The 23,321-nt window shown below is 37.7% G+C and overlaps 1 protein-coding gene across 2 annotated transcripts in view; it reads right to left on the minus strand.

The window, feature by feature from the left end:
- The window catches only part of LOC102235908 (catenin delta-2-like), a 220,967-nt gene that overhangs the window by 16,514 nt on the left and 181,132 nt on the right, over window positions 1–23,321 (minus strand). For both annotated transcript variants that reach the window (XM_023326505.1, XM_023326504.1), the window contains exons 18-20: window positions 20,269–20,442; window positions 18,763–18,913; window positions 3,155–3,404 (exon numbers count right to left, since the gene is read on the minus strand). In XM_023326505.1, the coding sequence (XP_023182273.1) occupies window positions 3,155–3,404; window positions 18,763–18,913; window positions 20,269–20,442 (575 nt within the window). The remainder of the gene's footprint in view (window positions 1–3,154; window positions 3,405–18,762; window positions 18,914–20,268; window positions 20,443–23,321) is intronic.

The following is a 23,321-nucleotide window of genomic DNA, read 5'->3' on the forward strand; positions in this document are numbered from 1 at the left end:
CATAGGGAGTTATTTCCACAGGACCCCATTTATTGTGACTCTGTGTAGTTACTTTGTCTCCCATTCTTACCAGCTGCACAAGATATGTGTAGACCGGTGAAATTTGTAAGGGCTTCAAGAAGACTATTACTCGTTTCAAAGGAGAATGATTTTTTTTTTTTCCAGGGGAAAAGCAGAGTTCTTGTGTGAGCTTAAAATGACCCAGTCTGCCATGCTAATGGTTTCCTACTTGCCACCTAGATGAACAATTACTAATGTGAAAGTGACTTTACGAGTCTCCGCCTATTGACAACACGCAAGTGAAAGGAATTCCCATTTTCTATTTGTCCTGAAGAAACACATTGATTTAGATCATTTTAAAATAAAGAGACCATAACTTATTTGCAAAACTGGAAGATCGGAGTAATTGTTTTTATTGTAAATTGATACGTTTCTTGATGGTTTTAAGTCTTCCAAATCATAATGAACACTGTCATTTAATTTAATGGAAACATTAATGTTATCATTTCCTCAGGGATTTCTAGTGGATAAATGATCTTTGAAAGCTGCAATGACCTGCAATGTGCAAAATTATGTTTTTGGAATGAAAGCTTATGTTGTAGGCTGAACAAATATTTTGTATGTTTTGTAGATGGCAGGGATTTATTTCAGTAGTTATTTGTCCCAACCCTCTGAATCATTCACAATATTACTCCAGTCCTTTTTCAGCCCTTGTTGTGCAACTGATCAACAGTCATACTTGATTTAAATGTAGGTGGCATTTCCTGAAACTCTGCAGAGTGTAATCGCGTAAATCTGCTATAGTACTGCTTAATTATGAGCCTATAAGAAATGAAGAGGTGTGAATTATTAGCAGATAACTACTCTCACTGTGAAATTTGCATTTATGGAGGCTTCTGTCAGAACCTCATCTCACTGTGTAATGGCACCCTGGAGCACAGTTCCCTAAATAGACTTAGCCTCGCTCACTCCACAATAAATCAACATTTGACCTCAGTCTGATAACACTTCGGTGTCATGGCAACCCCTGACCTGCTGGTTGCTATAGCAGCAAGGCAGAACGCCCTGCTTGGTCTCCCATGGTAAGAAGGTCTATTTTAGCTTGGTCTTCCTTGTTGTTCTGTTTTGTTTTTCTTAGATGAATGATCACAGGGAACACAGGTGCAGCTATGAATGAGAGATAAAGGCTGCATAAAGGCCAGGTTCCCCGCTGGTCACAGAGAGACATGGTGCGTGATGAAGTGTGCAATGCAGTAGCTTTATACGCTGAGCTCCTCTTACAAGGATTTACACTACATTTTAAATTTTCAGAAGATATAACGTTAACCAGGAGGATAACCACTAGGGAGCTTTCAAATTTGTATTCTTTTTGTATATTTTAGTGGCAGAATTATTTCTCCTGTCTGGGCAACATTTATTCAAACAAAGGATTATGATGGGAACATTATCTGCAGTTCTTCGTTAGTGTTTCTAGAAAATAATGAGAACATGAGTCAAAGAAATGTGAAATAAATAAACAGCAACTTCATTGACAGAGTCGGTGTAGAGCTTTTGTTTAATCTGTTTCTATGATAAAAATCGTTTTGCGCCCGCTGGGTAAAATGAGGCAGAGCTCTGTCCCACAAGTGAGTGAGATAACTGAAGTCAGGACTCTATTCTTCCATTTACTTTATCACTTCTCCCTGATATTTGTTTTTCTTTGCTTTGACATAACATCACCCATTGTTACTTTCCATCCATTTTTTTCCTAACTAGAATATCACACATGTTCTCTCATTGATTTACTACAAACACATTTTCCAAGTCAACTCCCATTCAGGTAAGTTGACTGACCTAATTGTAATTTAATAAATTATTTAGAATTTTTTTTAAACTGTGTTGAACTAGTTCATGTTCAGCAGGATGTAGTTAATTCAATTTAGCCAGGTTAAAATTAATTGAATAGTAAAAGTTCAGCACCTAAGCAGTCTGAACTGAGTTCAGACCACCAATTAGTAAATCAGTCAGTCACACATCAGTAACCAACTTTACATCTGCTTCATTCCATTTTATTTTCTCACACAAACTATGTACACTTCAAAAACAGCTGCCCACACTCAAATATAAATATTTTTATCAAAATGAGATCTTAATCACTTTTAAAAAGGCTTTTATTTAATTTTGTTTGAACAAATTAGACAATATTTAATTCTGTAAAGGAATATAATCTGTGATTACATTTCAGCTATTCTTACTTAAACGATGGTCTCTGTGAAAAAAATTGAAGTGTAAAACATAAAATCAGGCACAAACACTTAGTGTAATCTAGAAGTTACAATGGTTACAGCAGGAGCCTTTAACTTATATCTTAAAGTATAAAGAAAATTCAACTGAGTCATAAATACTTTTAATGCAAAGGGGAGAGGCAAACACTATCAACACTGGGTCCCAACAACCCAACAAAGACTGCCTCTTATCTGCTGCCAGCATACACACACAACCACAGAAAAGCCATCAAGTTTGCCTTGAGGGAAAATCGTGTGTCCCTTTTCTGCATGAAATATCCGACGTTTGCCAAAGGAATACAGTGTAAAACTTTTGGTTGCCACATAATTGCCCACTGTATAAAAACAGCATTGTTGAGTTCATAGTACTCATACAAAACTGAGCAGCCAAGACTGCAAAACAGAAGGTTTCGTTTACCGCTGCACAACTCAGCACCAGATTCAGCTTCACCACCAGCTTCAGCTGGTGCTGAGAGTTGTGCTGAATATTTCTGGACATCAAAAAGACTCCAAGAATTGGACCCAGACCTTCCTGCATGCAGTGCTTCTAGATCAAATAGCAAAATGGACTCTTTAATATCTTAACCCTGTGTAGATTAAACATTTCACTTCAGAACTTAACCAAATAATAAAGGCTTTCTGGGATGCAAATGATGTTAATCAAATATCCCATCATTTATTTAACAGCTAACATTAGATTTCTTCTCAGAAAAAGGCAGGAATAGAAAATCCTTCTTTGAAGACATCTAATGTAGAAGTTGCATTAAAAATTAAGCATTTCCTGATTTGAAATGACAATGGAGATCTGCGAGACATTTCAAGTGTGATTTCAAATACTTGAGTTATTTCACAGTTGCAGACAAAACAATTCTTGACCACGACCTACTTACTTGTCTCCTTTGCTGCGGGCAATGCCGATGAGCTTTTCAATCCCGCCAGAATCACGTAGAGCTTTTGCATTCTCCATATTCTTGGTTATCACTTCATGTAGTGCGCAGCATATGGCAGTTACCGTATCGTCTGACATGGCCTTGCTGGGAGTGCCTGTATTGCCCGACGTTCCAATGCTGGTGGTGTTATTGTTGCTGCTGCAACTACTGCCCGGTAGCCGATGGATCAAATCTCTCATGGCATATTTTCCTAATTTTTATGGAGAAAAAAAATGAAGAGCAAGAACAATTATAAACCTCATGCCACTACTAGCATCCCTGAAATACTGTTCAACCTGGCTTACAAATAAGCAAATTACTGTCACAAATTCAATTCAAAATAGATGTTTTTTTATGAAAATAAAATAAATCTGGTTTAATTAGGGTGCAAGGGATCCATCACTGTCACTATGAAACTAATATGGCTCATTAGGAGTCAGGTAGCAAGTGAGTGATTTCCTAAGTTGTCTCAGTCATGCTGAGGAGTTTCTCATGGGATTAGGAGGCAAAGAGGACTGAGGCGAAGGGCCAGAGAGATCACACCAAATCGGTGTGGAGAACAGAAGACAGTGGGGAAACTGAACTGATGAAATGTGTGATTGTGCTGACTAAGGAGCAATGTAGAAATGAATCAAACATGAGAGGCAGCCTACGGGGAAGAAATGTCTCAACCATCATAAAACCTGTCAATTACACTTGAATCGTCTTGTGTTTTCAGGAGCAAAGCCCACAGGTCAAGTTTCAGGTAAAGAACAATCATTTTGGACTTGGCTGTGAATGTTGAACAGCTATAGCTGAAGTATAGCCGCAAATGAAAATGTTCTGCGTATTTCCCATGGATGCAGAACATGAGCCAGCTGAGGTCCACTGGCCTGAATCAAACGTAAATATTAAACAAATATACTAATATGCAATTTTTTGTTGCTGGACTTATATTTATATGATGGTTTAAATGTCACTTTGTCACCATTTTACAATCCAAATCAGACATGAGAAGTGAGGCAGATACAAGCTGAACTCCAGCTCAGAGGATGCGTTTTCCAAGAAATTATGTTCACTTTCTTTTCTCACTTCATGCTAGTTCAGCAGCATACAAAAACACTCCAAATAAGCCATCACTTTTTCTAGGAAAGCTCAACATTTTATCCATTTGTGCTAAGTGCATAAACAACTTTACCCGACTTTGCTAAGCAGAGACAATAAAAAGGCACTGTGAGTTGAAAAAGCACAAGATGTGGCAGGCAGTAACTTCTGCCTCTTTGTAAACGGCGTGGGTTAGCCCATGGGCTGCCGTGCAGTTGATGCTCGTCTCCTGTGCAGAAATAACAAGCAGCAAGAAACATTGCCGAGTGCAGTGCTCAATAAGTTTATATTTTTTTTATTGGACTTACAAATTTAAAAATCCAACATCTATTTTAATAAAAAAATAAATAAAATAAAATGCTAAGTGTAAATGGTGGTTGCCAAGATGTTTACTTCAAACCTCAAGGCCTCCCATGGTGTCTCTGAGGCAGCAGCTACTGTGAGTATCTGCTTTTTATCTATAGCGCAGACATGCTTCAACGAAAAACTTTATTGGATACATTTGTTATCAGAAGGGCATCCCTGCCCTCTGTGCTCTTTCTGGCATTTACTTCTTTTAAACTGGAAATAGTTTAATCTCCGGGCTGAAATAATAACCAAAACAACAACTTCCCACAAATCCACTCTGAAAACTGGGGTACATCTGAGAAAACTGTTTAGTTATTAAGGATGTCACAACATTTAGATGTTTTGTTTTTTATGCTCACAAAAATGTACTAATTGCAGTGAAATAAGCATGTATATCTATTCCAAATTAGATTATTGACAACCCGACAACCATTGCCTCACCACAGACAGCAACCAAATGTTGTTGATATCAACTTCCGTATGAAAATAGGAAGCCAAAATTAATTCAGCCCAGTTTCCTTTTTTGTAAAATGTCAGTTATAAGTGATACGAGATCATTTCGAGAAAGAAGAAAAAATATCTAATTATATGTGTCAGGTCTACTGTTTAAAGAAAAATAAAACCCTCATAACTAATAAGTCCATCTCTAAATTACAACATAATAAATTTAAAACATCGGAAAAAGAAGTGGGGATTCTATTGCTTTCTCTTCTCAAACAACCTGTTACATCCTCTTTGGAGACAGAGAAGACAGAACCCAAAATTATTTTATAACGAAAGGCTTTTTGGTTTTCCCTGTATGGCGCCACACTTTTTTCTTTTACTGGTTGTAAAATAACACCTTTTAAGTTACTCATTTTCACAGTGCAGAACAAAAGTACGACTTACCTTCTTAATGGCCACTTTGTATCTGCTGACCAATATTCTGCTGCTAACTTTGAGTTCATAAAAGAATTATAGAGAGTATAAGCAGGAATAAAATATCCTTGCAGCATTACAATTTGTTCTTTGAAGCAAGAAATGTATTTTTTTTCTTTCAAATTGTTCCTCTTTTCTTTATCTGGTGGTGTCTGAAACATATGCTTCTTTCTCCCCACTGAAAACCTAAGTCACACATCACTATGACATGAGTGCATCATTTCAAGCTTGGAAGTCAAACACAGGAGCATATGCTGATGCTTTAAACATGGACATGCATTGATGCACGGGAATCTAATGCACGCTCACGTACACACTCTGAAAAAGTCCATCTGCAAGGATAAAAGTTGCGAGTTAATTGGCCGAGTGTTATCAGAGGTTGGCAGGCTCAGCAGAGGTTAAGCAGCCATTGTCTTTTGGCTTTGAATACAAAGTTAAGCTGAATCCTTGGAGGATGACTCATTATGTGAGTGACTTGAGTCAAGTGAATAATTTCCTGGCTGATTTACCAACTGAAGAACGGTTAATTTACTTAACTTATTTGAAGATCTGACAAATTCCTCAGTGAAGGTCTGAATTATTTACTGATTAAGGGTGTGAATGATTTAGTGACTTGCTAATTTACTGACGGACTGACGGATCATTTTCTCCGAGGATGTCTTACTTACTGATGAAGTGACTAATTTATCAACCGACTGACTGCAGGTAATAACAGCAACACCTGATACGCAGCGGAGGCTTGAGAAATTATAAGTGCCATAAATATTTTTTTGCTTATCAACAAAACGTGCTGATAAGCTGCCACCAGCATATTCAGCGTGTGGCGTGTGGGTACACAGCCACCTCTGTGTGGATGCCTTTCAGTCGTCACAACATCACCACATTTTTTTCCTTGGGGCCCAAGATTAGAAAGGAGAGAATAATAAGGAAGGGGAGCAAAGAGGATGCAGCAGAGTATTGGTCACCCATGAGAGAGGACAGAAGATGAATAGGAAGCTTTGGAATAAAGGGCAGGATTTAACCAGTGCTGACATTAGCATAAGCTTAGACGAATGGAAGATGAATTGCCTCGGTACTTGCAGAATCAGATGGAAAGTTCTTTTAAAATTTCCAAATGTTTTCATAAAAACATTAGAGGAAGTTTGATTCCCAAGCACATGTCACCTAAATGATCCAAAAACCTTACATACACCCAACTCTATAGTTTTAGCTGCCTCCGTTTTTAGCTGACAACTCCCCAGAACAAATATCCAATTAGAGTATGTAAATAAACATAAAAGGCAAAAAAAAAGAAGCAAAGATCCTATTAGCCATTACAATCTGACACTTTCGTACATGTACACAGAACAATTTCAGAGACTGTAAGATGTTTATTGATGAATAATAGATTAAGCTAAATGAGAAGTAGTCGATGCACTTTCCCCAAATTATTTTAAGATTCAGCAATTTCTAGGCTCAAGCTTTTGATGTTCCCCTCACAGTCTCCTCAAAGGCTGCTACACTTAAAACATGATAGTCCCTTGTGAAGGTATTTATAAACTTTTTCCGCATTATTTCACATTACAACCCCCCCCCCAAAAAAAAGTCAGTGTACTCTATCAGGATTATATGTGATAGACTGACAAAGCGACACATGATTGCAAAGAGGAAGGAAAATCTTCAAAGCATGGCCACCATCTGGCTTCAGATTTCTCCCAATAATCTATGTAATTTATTTATACTCAGTGCAATTACAGCTGTTCTGTGAATTGTTCAGAAGTTTGCAAAAGCAGGGTTTCTTAATGCTGGTCCTCAGGGCCCACCGTCTTGTCTTCTCTGTCCCAGCACACCTGATTCAAATGATTGCATTACCTCCTCAGCATGCCATCAAGTGTTCCCTAAGCCGGTTAATCGCCCAGTCCTTTAAATACACAGCTTTAGTCAGGTGTGCATCTAAAGGGAAGTACTTGAAACACGTAGCGCAGTCAGCTCTGAGAACCACAGATAAGAACCGATGGGATGGAGAACATTGGCAGTCAAATGCTATCATCAAGGCAAGGGAACGCACCAGAAAGATCAGCAGGATTGCACACTGTTCAGTCCTATTAGTCTGCCGTCTTCAAAAGTGACAAGTTAATTTGCAAATGCTGTACCAAAGCCTGCACACAAACTCAGAGGTGAAACATGGTGGTAGCAGGTGCATGCTGTGGGAATGCAAGGTAAGGGAAGCTGAGTGGAATTAATAAGTTAATAAGAAATTTTCAAGGAAAACCTGTTGAGTACTGCAAAAGTCTTGAGGCTGGGGCAAATATTCAGTATGTTGAAGGTTGCGGTTGTAGCAAGCAGAAGATCAGCCACTTTATGAGAGACTATACGGTGGATAAAAAGCGAGGGAAGTGTTTACATCAACGTTTTAATGAGATTTGACAAATTAACGTGTCTAAAAGCTGTTTTACACAAAGCGTAACGTGCACATCAGTCTTCCTACTACATCCGTTGTATTTGTTTCTGGAATGCGAGCAGCTACAAGTGGAACACGTCCTCAAGGACAGAGGCGAGCCTTGTGCTGATCACTGCACAGCCTAATAAACCTGTATTACACAGCTCTTCCAATATAGCTATCTTTACCTGAGGGGCAGAGACAGTAATGTATTCCTGCGTTGCATTCCCTTATGTGTCACCAGCCGCTGCAGCGCAGGCCATGCTTTATCATGACCATAACGGCTGATTTGATTTAAAAGGATCCAATTACCCTCAACAATGGAGTGATTTGATTGTTTACTGACGGAGAAGGGAGAATGTTATTGAAGTGAAATTGGAGGTAATTGTCTCAGGGAGAGATGGGGAAAGATGAAACAGCTTGATTGTTTGTGGTGTCTGATTGCCTATATGCTTAATGGCATCAGAAGTCAGTGGCTTTCAGGATTTCTGGAGCATTTTCTGACTTCAGTTAAAGCTCATAAGACGGTCGGAGCTTTAACTGTAAAAGCCAAACTGCTAAGAAAGAGACGAAACTCAACATCGAGCAGTGAAGCATTTTGTCTAAGTGCAGATACTTTCACCTAAAACGCAAAGATGATTTTAGGATGCCGTACTCGTTTTATGTCGACCATTAAACTGAACAAGTGATTGAATTAGGCAATGCAGGCTTTTATTTGTTTATGTTGTCAACTGTTCATGTGACAGTACAACAATCATAAACAATTTTTGCTGTCATCTATTCTGTGGAATTACTGTTTCAGCTCCTCTGTATTATAAGGATCAGTTTCTCCATATGTGACTGCAATTCATCATTGCCCTGACAGGTGGTGCCATATTCAAAGCAACAGGATACTGCTCCTCTACTGAAAACATGAAACATATTTGAGTGATATCCTTTGAAGGCAGTCATTCTGAAAAACGCAAACAAATATGAAAATATTTGTAGTTTCATTGACACTGAAAACAATCCAATAGCATTCGGGGAGGAAAAGGGAGCCAGAGACAATCACTTTATCTATAATACTGCAAAGCATTAAAAGATGCAGCATTTATGTTTTATTTAATAAACACAGCAGCACACAGTAGAGCATCCTGAAGTCAATATTGATCACCATCCTCAGTCTGATTGCAAAATCTATCCCTTTATTTTTCCAGAAGTTAAATGAAGAATACCCATCTGGAGTGCAGCAACTCTCGAAAAGGTTTGAAATTGAGGAAAATTTCTTTCCCAGTTAGAAAATAGTCAGACATCCTGAGTTTGGTGCTTTTTACAGCACAGTTATACCTCACACTCCGTGTCTGCCTCTGATGTCTGCAGATGACAAGTCTACAGCAGGAATTGCTGGGGAAGAGGAGAGGGGATAAAAAGGCAGGAGTCATTTCCAAATGTATGAAACCTGCACCTTCATTAGAAGAATAAAGAATAAATAATTGTTCCATTATGGTTACAGAACATTTAGTAAAGTTACAGAGTCACAATACCCTTCTTAATGAACTACTTTGTGAAGAAAATCACAAGCTCTTGGCTATGAACAGATCATTTGAAACCTTTAGCTTGGTGTTATTGTGGAATTCATAAGAGTTCCTCAGCTTGAGTTAGACTGATGACATAAAAGCTGTGAGGAAAAAAAAATCCATCTAATAAACACATGGCAGCACTTTCTGTCCCCATGTCTGTCTCTCTTTATTGTTCTCTATTTTTCTCTTGCTGTCGTGCTCCCTGTTGGGTTCAGAGGCACACAGAACGAGGAATGCCAGAGAGAACAAAGTATGCTGATAAAAGACATGCCATACCCTCACACATGAGGAAATCATCCCACAGGCGACAGAGAAATTTCATAAAGTAGTGCCGCAGCAGAGACAGAGAAGTGTGCGTCAACACTGTGTGAGTCAATAGACCGGGCCGCACCGTCTCTCAGCCTGCTCGCCTTGCAAAGTTGTTTATGTCTAGGACTGTGCAGTCTGTTGACAGCCGAGAAGACAAAATATGTAGAATCTGGCGTGTGTGAGAACAGCAAAAAATGTTGCCTTGGCTGGCAACTTAGTTGCTCATAACACTGATTTTGCCACGTTTTCTGAGAACATGTGTGAGAGTAAAATAATAATAAAAAAAATGTACATATTTCAGTTTTTTTCACGTTTTTAATTATTTGCAACAAGGTGCCTGACATCCATCATAAAAACACTCCGACGTACACGGTGAGTGCACACACACAGTCATGCAATTAGTGACATCCCTGTGTTGCACTACTTTGGTTTCCACAGTAACACTCCTCGAGACTGATGTCATCAACGCGACACACAAAGAATGAGAGACTAAGGCGTTATGAGCTCATGTCTGGGGAAAAAGACGGAGAGGGACGTGTCGGAGAAGGAGGAACAAAAAAAAAAAGGAGGAGGAGATGAGGTAAGGAAGTGGAAGACAGAGAAACTGTCAAACTGGAGAGAGAAGGCAAGTGGGGGGCAGTAGAAAAACAGGATGATATAAACGGACCAGAGAATAATTTCCCAATCCAGTGATCAATAAAGTACATTTTATCTTATCATTTTAGCAATACAAGGTAAGGACAATCTCAATTTTCTCTGTTCAAACATTAAGAGAAACATGTCCACAAAAAGTGATTGTGCACTGCTCTCAGTTTGAAAGAGACAATGCTAAGCAGAGTTACTGCAGAGCTACTTTGATATAGTCCAATAGAAACTGGTATTCAGTGATTTGATGCAGAAAAAATATAAATGCTGTGATGTACTTTCAAAGTAAACAAATAAATAGCAATAAATAAAAAAATAATAAATACTCTATCAAATAAATGTCCCCATGAAATAAAAAACGAAGTGAATATTCAGATTTTTTTTCAGGAGCAGAAAAACTTAGATTCATTAAAATAGGAGGGCCAGTTTGTTCGATACAGAAGTGAACTGACTTTGCGAAGGGCTCAGCAGAAAAATCCTCGTCCCACGATTTGAATATAAGAACATGAAAAAAGAAAATAGGCTGAAATAAAAACAGAGTTAAAAAAAATAAAAATCTCTGAAGTGGGTTCGCAAAATGAAAGTGTCACAAAACAAAAGACCATTACAAAATAAACATTGAAATAAACAGATGAATAAATAAATGAACTAAATGAATTAAAAAAACAACTCCATTGAAAAATATATTTTCGTATTATTTATTTTGTTTTTATTTCATGGGTGCATATTTTTATTTCATGGAGAATTTATAAATTAGTTATTAATAGCATTAATAATAATAATAATAATAATAATAATAACATTAATAACAGTATTTATTTATGCATTTAATTTTGAATGAAACAGCTCTCCATGGTGTACCCGTCCTTTCGCCCAATGACTGATGCAGATAGGCATCAGTCCGCTGTGACCCTACAAACGGATGGATGATTTCAATCCACAGCATTTCATGTGCAAACATGACTATTATGAGTGTGCCCACATACAAATATCCCATTAAAACATTATTGTTGAAAATTACAATATGACATCTGTTGCAGTTAATCACATTGATCTGATCACTCTGTCTTTTCTAAGGTTAAGATGTTGCCAGGACTTTTTCTGAGCTCTGTCAGGGTTACTGAGAGCTAGATCAATTGTGGGCGTGAAAGACAATAAAAGTTCATGGAACTAGTCAAGCAAAGCAAAGCGTAATAAACATAGTGGGTTACCAATAACATGTACAGCCAATACTTTGTCACTGTAGCATTGCGTACATAGATCCAAGGTTTGGAACCTGGTATTTTAAGCTCAGGTTCCAAACATTGCAAAATGGTTTGAGAAGTTTTAAATAACCCAATAAATATTCTGCCAATAATTTTAAGTTTGGAAAGGAAAAAAAAAAAAAGAAAATCACCAAATGTTAATTTTCAGAAGTTGCAGAACGTACAACCAATCGCACTTCAACATCAAAGATGGAAATCATATTCAAGCTCAAGGTAAAAGATACGGCCACTTTTTCCCCATGAGATAATTTCATATCCATTATTAATGGCCTGCCAGAAGGTTTTCTAGCACTTGTACCTTGTGCATATCTCATAATGCATGCTACAGCTACATGTGGCTAAGAAATGGATGCACACAGGTTATAGCAGTGGAAGAGTCAGATGTGCAAAATAAACTTGCCAAGAAATGACAAACCAAGTTTTGCTCACTGTTTCCAAATGCACACTATGCTGTGTAGTGGTTGCACAGAGCAGCAGTGGTGTTTTCTAATTCCAAGGTTCCACAGCCCAGAATTCAACCCCAAACATTCATGAGCGTCTTTCCAAATAAATATCCCGGAAATTATAATTCACCTTTCGTGATGAGCTCCAAGTCTTTGAGGTTGGAAATCATCCTTGCAATTACCCTAATCTGCCGCTGCCTTCACAGATTCTATTGTTGGATTCGAGTCAGGACTCTGGGGAATGTATAAATGTAACTGTTATTTCCAGTGAGAAGAATCCTGTTTGGTCAGATTAACAGGTCCCTTCAACCTATTAGGCGTCCTGAATGAACACACATCCTGTTTTCTAATTCTGAGCAAATTTTGGTTTGCACCATCTACCAAAGTAAAACAAGGTTCCTTAATTTTCATGAAACAAATTTATTCTGCGTAAATGGGAGCTGCCTCTCTCTCTCCTACGAGAACAAGAAACAGCCTTTCAGGCATTAAAGTGCTGTTCCAAATTCATGTGTGTCAAATTACCGTTTTTAAGTAAACGGTAAGAATTGCCCTGACACATAGTACATCGATGAATGAAGTGCATGTATCGCTACACGACTATAGACTATAATATGCAAATCAAAGCCATAAAGGAGGTGAAATCAGGAGAGACCCAAAACACAGAGATGAAAAGAAGGAGTCGCAGAGACATCAATATAGCACAAAATCACATTACTGAGGGATTTCAGAGTAAGCATACATATGCAGTTAAGACTTAGCTGTCACTGCTCTCTCATCTCTTTCCTCTTCCATTGCTATATATTCTTAGGCTGACTTGGCTTCACGTTACTTTTTCCCTTTTATCCCTCTCTAGTCTTGTGCCACTTCTTGCTCTTTTCCTCCTGCTTGTCTCCCCGGTATCCAATCATAGAGAGCTTTCCAGAGGATTTGACACAAAGGTTGTAGTGTGTGAAAGATGATCCTCCTCTACCCCTGATGAGCTCTCATGCAGACTACCATTCCCCCATGGTGATCATGCCAAACTCACCGGCACTAACGGCTTATGACACACTCTTGCAGCAGTTTTCGAAGACGGGGGGGAGAAGATTCAGTTTCTGTTTTTCAGAATGAGGTGATGTTTGAGGAGATTTGTCATGCGGGATTGTATTGTAATTAGGTGCAACTTTGATCTTACAAAAACAAATCAACTAAATCTGCGAAATCGCACCGACAAAACATTGGAGGAAGGAAAATATTTGGACTTGTCTTTCCTAAAAGCTTGGTCTCTGCTTCTTTCTTATCCATCTTAATCGGCTGAGAGTTTTCAAAAAACAAAAAAAAAGCTGAAACCATACTGGTCGACCTCTCTTTTCTTGTCCTTTGTTTTGTTTTTATCTCCACACTTTAGAAACTTCATGTTTGTTCATGTATCACTCAGTAAAGAAAGACACTAGCAGTTGTTTTCTATCCCATTGGTGGTAATTTGTTTTTAGCAAAGTAGTTTTTTGGTTGTTTTTTTTTCACATGTAAACTAGCAGCAGCTTACTGAAAATTAGTAAACTTATTTCTTCCATTCAAAAGACTGCATAATATTAGCTTGACGTCTTAAAGTCAAGCCGACATTGTGGAGCTCTAGATAGCTACTTGTACTCTTCATGGAGTTGTGCTGATGTAGTGACTCTTCTCTTACTATCGTCTCTTTCTTCATGCTGCTTGTGCAGGTCAGAAAAGATTATGCCAGGATTCACCTGCAGTTCGTCTTTCTTGAGCTTTACAGAGGGACCGTCTCCTTTGATCCTTTTCTGCTAAAGGTATATTTGTGCCTCAGGGGATTCCATATGAGATTACGTAAGAGGTTACATAAGATATATAGAGGAAAGAGTATGTAAAGAAGAAAAAGCATAAGAACGACCTTTTGACAACCAGCCTGACAACAGAATGTAAGAAAACAGTCATTAGTGTATTTTCCACTATATTATCCCAAACTAGAGCACAAATAAAATCTGAGTTTTTTTTAAATCAGATGAAAGTGCTAGAAACATTAAGCAAAAATAAAACCACATTGTTTAAAATTTGGCAATGTTTACAATTTAAAACCGATCACAAAACTGACCTAGTCTTGGTCAGAAATTGGACGCAAAAAAATTGCTATTTACGTATACAGTTCAGCACCGACTGTGCATGCTTTGGAAGTTTAGGTTTGTCATAGCAAATAAAAACTCATATTTTTATGCATTATCTATTAGAGCTATGTTTATTATTTGTGCCATTGTGTTTACAGTTGAGTTAGTCAGACTGTGTGATTAAGAAGCTCTGACACATTGATTGCACTTTGGTGGCTCCCGAGCCTCCTGTTTGCACAAAGACCCAGAATGATGCTGCGCATGTTAACCAACACAAGGAGTCATACCGAAAGGCTACAGCTACCTCATTGATCTCTAAAAATGAAAATCAGAGCGGCTCCATGTAAGATTCTGTGGTTAAACACGAGCGACTACACTCTTCCAACAGAAGGAAGGCAGCTTGCTTCTAATGAACACCCGTTATCTTCTCCTAAACTATTATTTAAATTAAATTCATTCCATAAAAAAGATACATGATCTTACTTAACCACAACCACAGACTTTGGTGTATTTTATTGGGATTTTTATGAGGCAGATGATCATAAAATAAATCATAACTCTGAAACGGAAGAAGAATGAGACAAGGTTTTCAGATTTTCTTTTTTTTTTTTTTTTACAAATGACAATCTGGGAAGTGCAGTGTGCTACATTTAGTCCCTCTTACTCAATACCCTGCAGTACTGCTTTTCTGTGCAATTACAGTTCCAAGTATTTTATCTCTACCAGCTTTTCACATCTTGAGACTAAATTGTTTGTCAAGGTTTCTTTGCAAAATAACCTAATCACAGTCAGATTGAACTGTTAACATTTAAGAGTGTCAATCTTTAAGTCTTAGCAAAATTTCAGTTAAATTCAACTCTGTATTCTAAGCTACAGACATATTTATTGAATTAGGATATTACTGGAATGTTCATTTATTTCAGTAACTTAAAGCAAAACATTAAATAGATCAAATAGCCTTTATTTCTGTTAATTATGAGGATTTTATGATCATCCATTTCCACATAATGAGTGCGTGTCCTTGCAGGAAGAATTAAATCATGTTTTTGTGGTCTCTTCAACAACGCTTTTTTTTTTTTTGGCCACTCTTCCATAAAGGTCAATTTTGCGGAGAGGCTGATTGATTGGGTTTAATAATTGCGACTCATTCATAGTTACCATGCACATCTCAGATTCGTCTTTGCTTCTCATAGGTGTGGTTCAACGCAAACATAAAAATTATAATTTAAGTTTTTATGTTTGTAGAACCTTTCCAGAAGCACATCATTCCCCTTAAACGTCACAAGCATGTTACTTTGTTATGCTCTTTAATATAAAATCACAATAAGATATATTAAACATTATTGTTGTAATGTGGCAAAAATTAAGAAATTTTTAAGATCACCTTTGCACATTACTATGCTCAACATGCTACTTATTAATCTGTATGCATAATTATAAGATGATCTGCACATTTTCTGAAGTATTTTCCTGTCCAACTCTAATGACTCTTTAAGATGGAGAAACACACTCAAATCAGAAACATGTGGAAAATGGCACATCTCAACTATAAATGAGTCATGTTGCAGTTTAATCAAAAATCCTAAAAAAATGGGGAATTATTTCTTTATGAATTTGTACAATATTTATTTAATTGACTCCTCCTCTCACTTCATCTGAATGTCAGTCCATTAAAACGTTTACCTCATTCTGCTTTTGCTCAGGAAAGCTAATGGCTGTTAAAAATTACAATTCTAATTTTTTACATGCAATATTTATAAACAAAGTACATTTTAGTGGTCTTAGTCAAAACACTGCTTTAATTAGTGAAAAGGTCAATAATAAAAAAAGCTGATTTAAAAAAAAAAAAAAAACAATAATAAAACTAATTTACCTTCATTTACTTTGCCCCGGCAAGACAAATGAAAACAGCTAATCCTAATTATTAACATTAGCTTTAAAACTAAAAATACCGAGTATTTTTAACAGTATCTAGTTGTGAAGGAGAACTCTGAATTTGAACTCTTCAACCTGATAGAAGTTTAAAGTTATGGAAACTTCCTGGTCAGACAACCTAGTAAAAAAACAAGCTGACCATACATATACCGAGATTTAATCCACATCTGGAAGACTGCAAAGGCCGTTGTTAGGCAAGTTGAGCTGTCATGGAGGCAGACAACATAATAACGAGCAAGACAAGATGACCTTTCAGAAGTGACTCCAAATTTTCTTTTCCACAAAAACATCATCCACATCACCATCCTACAAGGAAAACAGACAGGCTTAAATTACCTCACAGGATTTTTCACTTATTGGACTGAACCTTTAGGGATTTTGCTCAGGCCTGTAGATCATCACCCCCAAAATATTTCAAAATGACACCTGGATATTTATATAATTACAAATATTGTACAAGCCATAAGTACACAGGCAAACCTACAGTTACTTGTGCATTCAGGTGATAATCAATTGAGTAAACGTTTTAGCAGTCCCCCAACTACTGTATGTTCGTTCCTTTACATGCAGAATAAAATAGATGGCAACAATGTCTGTAGTCATACTTGGTCAGTTTTTTGCAGGGTCAAACTATTCAACTTTTGTTACTCCAAATCATTCTACTTGCAGTAGTGTGTCCAAGTTTTGTTAAGCTGATATGCATTCACAATTTTTATATATACTGTATATATACAGTATATATAATTATTGTTTGTTTATTTTAATCTGCCTTGCTAATTTGTCTGCAGATAGATTGGAGAAGACAAACAAAATCACAAAAGGGAGATCACTCACAGCCAGTAAAGCGCCTGCGCGAGAGCTCTAATTATCCTTTAATCTGCTGCTGTGCGTCAGCCAGAGCGTAGTAGGGGGGCGTGTTGAGCCTTGGCGGCGGTATTCCTTGTTGTTCCGCAACAAGGAACAACAACAACTTGCTGCAAAACCAAGATATGTTTCAAAAGCCTCCAGCGTGAAACAGTGGGTGCCAGAGTTGCTATAGAAACCGTAGAGCCCACCAATAAGCCAAGATCGTCAGAGATATTAGAGATAGAGAGAAAAACGTCCATGCACACGCACATACATAAAACTGTTCATGTGTGTGTAAGGTGTCTGTTTAGAGAGATAAAGATGTTTTTGGTTTTCAGTCGACATGATTGACCTGTTATTCCTGCACTAGCCCGGCAGCAGCAAAGAGAGGACAGCCACAAAGAAAAAGGATGTATCTAATACATGAAAACACTTGAAGACACAAAAGAAATGCACACACACTCGGTGTATATGAGTCAGGTTAGCTAATGATCTCTAGATGTGTTGATTCTACCAGACTGACTGGGGCTCACTCATTACCCAGTGTACTTTTCAAAGACTAATGTAAGCCTTTGATCTGCTACCACTCTCGCCCACTCTCTTCAGCGTTTCCTTCTCAATTACACATTATTCATGTTATTTTCTGAACCCACAGCTGGCACAGTACAATCTTTATTAATCTCAGTCTCTCAGAGACCAACATGTAATAGTCTCAGTTAAACTGATGGGCAGATAAAAATCATTATACTGGATGGAAAAATATGGAAATGATAACTTTACAAAATCACAAAACTAAAAGGCAAAACCAAAACATATTCGTAGGCCATACAAATCTGATATTAATCTTAATGGCATCCTCTAACCTCTGACCACATCTAGTCTGCAAAAAGGCAATTGTAGTTTCATACATGCGTTTTTCAAACATACACACACAAACAAATGTGCAACTATCTTTCTGACCTAAAAGTAGAAACTTATATAAAAATCATCTGGTGACTCGAATTAGCCAAAAATCCAACCTTTTTTCTGATCAATGAACACACCCTAATAAGCATTACCAGTTCCTACTGGCCACAAACTTTGGTGTGGATGGTGTTATTGAGGAAAGAAGACTCAAATGTAACTTTTTTAGACTCAGTAAGTTGTTTAAAAATGAAGTCACAAAAAGTGCAGAAACAGAAGCTACTTCAAGGGAAAATTGTTCAGACCAGCTCATTGTTAGGACATTCCCAAAGCATTGCTGGGAATCTCATGATTGAAGTATGAATCTGCATTCTCTATGTAGAATATATGCAAAGAGACAAACGTTTTTGTAATTGTTGTGTAAACACAAAATGCTAAACCCAGCCAAAATATCAGTCTTTGTTCAAAACCCCCATCAACTCTGTTTTACTCTCTCACATGGTGGTGTGATGTCACCTCTGCTCCAAATGCAATAACTGCTCAACAGGGAAGCTAGAAAAATATTTTGAGTTTTAATCTTAAATCTTCTTGCATTTTAACGCATAAATCAGGAATCTCATAAAACTGGTATCAGTGAGTCAAAGCTTTACAAAAAGCAGAGATCAGCCACCAAATTCAAACTCAACTTCTACTAAATCCCTTACTAAAAAGAGAATAGAAATGTCAGTAATCTATGCAATAATGAGAGGTAATGGAATAATCCTTGTTGGAGTAATCCAGTTATCATAACTCACCTATAAGCTCCTTGTTCCGGATGTCCAGGGCCATATTTCGGAGAGCTGTGGCGACAGCACATACTACTTTGTCGTTGTCTATCCTCAGTAGCTCCACCAGAATGGGAAGGCCTTTCTCCTTACGGACAGCGGCCCGAATGTACACTGACCACTTCCGGGAAAAAGAAGACAAGAAGATGGTTAAAGACTTCTACCAACAATCTAAGTAAGAATTTTTTAGATTAAATAATGCTGATCCTTAATGTAAAATACAGATTTGTTTAGATTCTCCTGACTGTTGCAATAAAATAAACTCACAGTATTCTTCATCTTTATAGCAGAAATAGGAAATCCGCCCCCCCCCCACAACTTCCCAACGAGGAATTTGAGGAACTGATTCATCATAAGATATCGACAATCGTATGTCTTGGCTTAGACCTAAATGTGCAGAGCTAAGAGAGTGTGCCAACATTGTCAGCAAATCTGTTCTCAAAACACAGAGACAGATCTTTTTTAATGAAAAAGTATATACACACGAGGACCACCTGCTCCTGCAATTTTCCCTTCTTCTGCTGATTTTTCAAGAGCCCTCCTATTCAGTCTCTTATGCTCTCTTTGTCCACTCTGCTGTCGGTGGAAATACTTCTCAAATCAAAATCAGTTCCAAACACCTCACATCTCGACAAAACTGATGAAGAATACTCTCAGTTACAACCCTTCCTGCTTTTCCCTTTTGTGTTAATTTTCTTTCGTTCACTAACCATATTTTAATGCGTTCTCTTCCTTATAGGACAACCAGGCTGCTTATAAACAGCCTTACGAAGCAGTTACATAAATATCCAAGGCCACCCTACAGTGGTACACTTATATTCTGTCTTTAACCCTCATATCTCTTCCTGGAGGCACAAGTTGCCCTGACAGTACCATGGTCACTTGAGTCATCCATTATAGTCATGTAGTCTCCCTCAGTTCTCTCCTTGTGGAGTCTTTCTCCAGTCCCTAATGCATTAGGTTTTGGAGATTTTAAATAGCAAACAACAATAACAAACATGTGCATTGCCTTGGAATAATATTACAAGGTTCATAACACAAAATCCCCAAGATTAAGATCTAATAAAACAGCCGGGTGCTACTGTCAGCGAATGCAATATTGTTTTGACAGACTTTGTCATAAGTGGAAGTTCTTTATGCTCTGTGGGAGTAAAAGGAAACACTGTTTCATTCAAGAACAAATCCCCACCCCTGTCTAAGTGTGCTTGTTTACTTGACCCCTTATTGAACAATAGAACTTTTGAAATCCAAAAAAAAGTCATTTATCTTGCTCAGCATGACCATTCTCATTCTAATTTCCATCACACCACTCACCGATAATCCCTTCTACACACGTGGCATTTTAAAGCAATGGAAAATAGGGTTGAAGAGGAGATTAAGCTAATGAAAATTATTTTAATAAATCAAATGGGAAGTAGATATTGATTTCGAATACAAAAAAATATATCTGAACTCGTATTTTGGGTCTGCGGATACCTTCCAGCTGCCTGCAGCAAGGTTCTGTAGGGCTCCAGCGGCGCCTTCGAGCGTGTCGGGATTTGAGCATTCAGAAAGCAGAGTGAGGTATGGCTTGACAATGGTGGGGTGCCACAACATCTGAACCCCTTTGGGAGGCTCAGCTGTGTCGGGAAAGGGACTCACACCATCCCACTGTGAAAGATTAGAGCAAATGATACAAAGTTGTAATTTAAGTTCATATTTAGCAAGAATTGGTGCTCGCCGCTCATACTGGTCAGCTTGATGCTGTGTGAAAGCATCCAAAAGTTGTCACAATATATGATGTTATAAGTAAGCAGAAAACAGGAAGTTAAGAATGTTTCTTAATCCATACAGCAGCAGCCTTCAGTCAGAGGCCTCTTTAGTTTTGTTGCAAGACTGACTGCTCCCATAACTTAAAAGATTTTGCTGTGTTTATACATTTTGAGTGACACTGACAGAGAGTTCTGTAATTTGGAGCTGTTTTTGAAATACAGTTTTATTTTATGGTAACCATGTTATTGTTAAGACGTAAATAAAGTGTCCTCTTGTTGCCTATAGTGATTACAGAGAAATGAGGATCAGCAATCAGTATTTGCAGGTCAGGGCTTCAGAGAAATCTGTGATCAAAGAATAGCTGGAAAAATCTCTGACTGGTGCATCGGTCATCAGACATTTTCAAAGCAGCTCCAGCTTTTATGTAAATGACATGTGTGTGTGTAGTGAAATTTTAATTGCAACAAACAAGCAACAGTGATGGTTGCCGTTTGTTTTGCATGTTTCACATGGAAAACATTTCATTTTCAACATACATGTTACACATTGATGTTTTCAGCAGCTTCTTTCTGCTGTTTCTATGTTTAACATAATTACTGTGTGCTGATATGAAATGCATTGGCCATGCTATTGTTTAATAACATTCTTCAATAACAACAATGTTGTATTATGGAAGAAGGTTGTCATTAGACATAACATTCTTTAATAATACAAAATTGCCACTGCATTGCTGTTATTTTTGAACAAATAACAGCTCTTAGTCACTGTATTGAGAAATAGTGATAGTTGTGTGTTGGGAAGGAATAAATTTGCCCTGCTTTTGTTGCTGGAAAGGTGAAGAGGTTTTTGATTTAAGAAAAAAACAAAAACACAACAGGAGAATGTCATCAGTCATCTTTAGCAACTTGAAAGACATTGTTCCTTACAGTCACCTAAAAGGCATTTGTAACTGTCTCTGGTACAGAGGCAGCTGCACATAGTGCTGCAACACGATGTATTAGGATATAGGAAAACAAAAGATGATAGCAAATATAGTAAAGAACTAACACTCAGAACTGTTTCTTATTGGCTGAATTGCACTGCTGGAAATGGAGGTACTCTTTAATACAAACAGGCTAGTTTTACTATGTCTAAATCTTGGGATTTTTTCAGTTCCAGGAAGACTTTTCTTTTTTAAGTTTGTAAATATATAGTTTTCCTGGAGTTGAACTAATGCCAGAAAAAAAAAAAAAAAAACATTACCAAACATTTATTGTGATACTCCAAACAGCTAGATCTCTTGAAAACATTACTCCGACCCATTGTAATTCTGTTTCTTTTTACCTTGGTTTTCTTTCCACACCTCTCTCAGATAAGAAAAAACCTCACTGCCTCCACTTTATACATATTTCTTTATTATGTTGTCCCTTTATCTCTGTCTGTCTTTCTCAATTCTCTACTTTCATCTCTATGTCCTTGCTTCCTTGTTTTTATTCTAACCCTTACCCCTCACACTGCTTTGTTTTTCATCTTTCTGTCAACAGTTTCAGCTTTGCTCTACTGATTCCCCTTCTCTTTGTCTCCAGGTAAAATGGGCAAGCGTGTGACTTCAGACAGTTTCTATCAAGTGCGCAAGACGGGGAATGCATTTTTTTTATCTATACATAGATTCTCTGATCATGAAAAATCAAAGGCGTGTGAAAGTCTAATGTGTGCAGAAAATGTTAAGTAATTCACATTGTTCTGTGTCCTAGATGGTATAGTATACAAGAATGTTTTTGATGGAGGCAATGTGGGCAGTTGCCCTTGGAATCATCAAACTGGGGTGCAGGATGAGTGGTAATAAAAAAAAAACATCCAAAAACCAAAGTGCCTTTGTACCTCTTATTTGTGCCCTGAATGATTTTTGTTTTGCACTTTGTGCATTTGCAGACAGTCAGGGGTTGGTGCCCTGCTGTGTTGAGTAGGTGCACCATGTTTCCTGCTGACAGACAGAGCAGGTCACATGATTAAGCTGCACAGCAATTTCCCCTGCCAGACATCTGATAGGTTTTCAGTGGGTATGGCTGAGCTGTCAATCAAACTGAACCCAGGTGGAGTGGAGCAGAAGTAAACCGGTGATGTCCTCAATGCCTTTATCTAGTCAGAGCCTCAGTGCTATGTTAAGGGAAGTTCATCCGTCCATTGTCTATACCCATTTAACCTTGCAGGGTAACAGGGGGGATGCAGCCGATCTCCAGCAGTCTCCTGGACAGGTTGCCAGTCCATCGCAAGGCAACATGTGAACAAACAAACAAAAAAAAAAAAACAACCACGCACTCATAGCAATTTAGAGAGACGAATCAGATGAAACAGTCATGTTTTGGGTTTTGGAGAGAATCCTTACATGCACAGGGTGTAAAGTGTAACTAACTGCAGGAAACAGTTTTTAATCATTTAATAAGCCAAGTCTTGCAAACTCAGCTTGAGGGGTACACAGTGATCCGGCCTTTTCATTCCTTTTTCTGTGTTATTTACTTCATGTTCCTGTTAAAAGAAGGACAGTCAATCACAGCATCTTTCTGTTCCATCATATAAAGCTGCTCTTACTTTATTCAGCCACATGTCAATTTGAGAAAAATTGAAGAAAGAGGTAAGAAGCTCTTAAGAATAACTGAATGTATGAGGGAACAATGTATGTAAGACATATCTATTTATTTTTCTATGTATCAACATTACATGCTGTGAATTCAATCATATGTCAGGAACTTTGTCTTCTTCTACTTCTTCTATGATTACAAGAGTTAAACAGCTGGTAG

Source organism: Xiphophorus maculatus, chromosome 21 (genome assembly GCF_002775205.1).
Source record: "Xiphophorus maculatus strain JP 163 A chromosome 21, X_maculatus-5.0-male, whole genome shotgun sequence".
Taxonomy (NCBI): domain Eukaryota; kingdom Metazoa; phylum Chordata; class Actinopteri; order Cyprinodontiformes; family Poeciliidae; genus Xiphophorus; species Xiphophorus maculatus.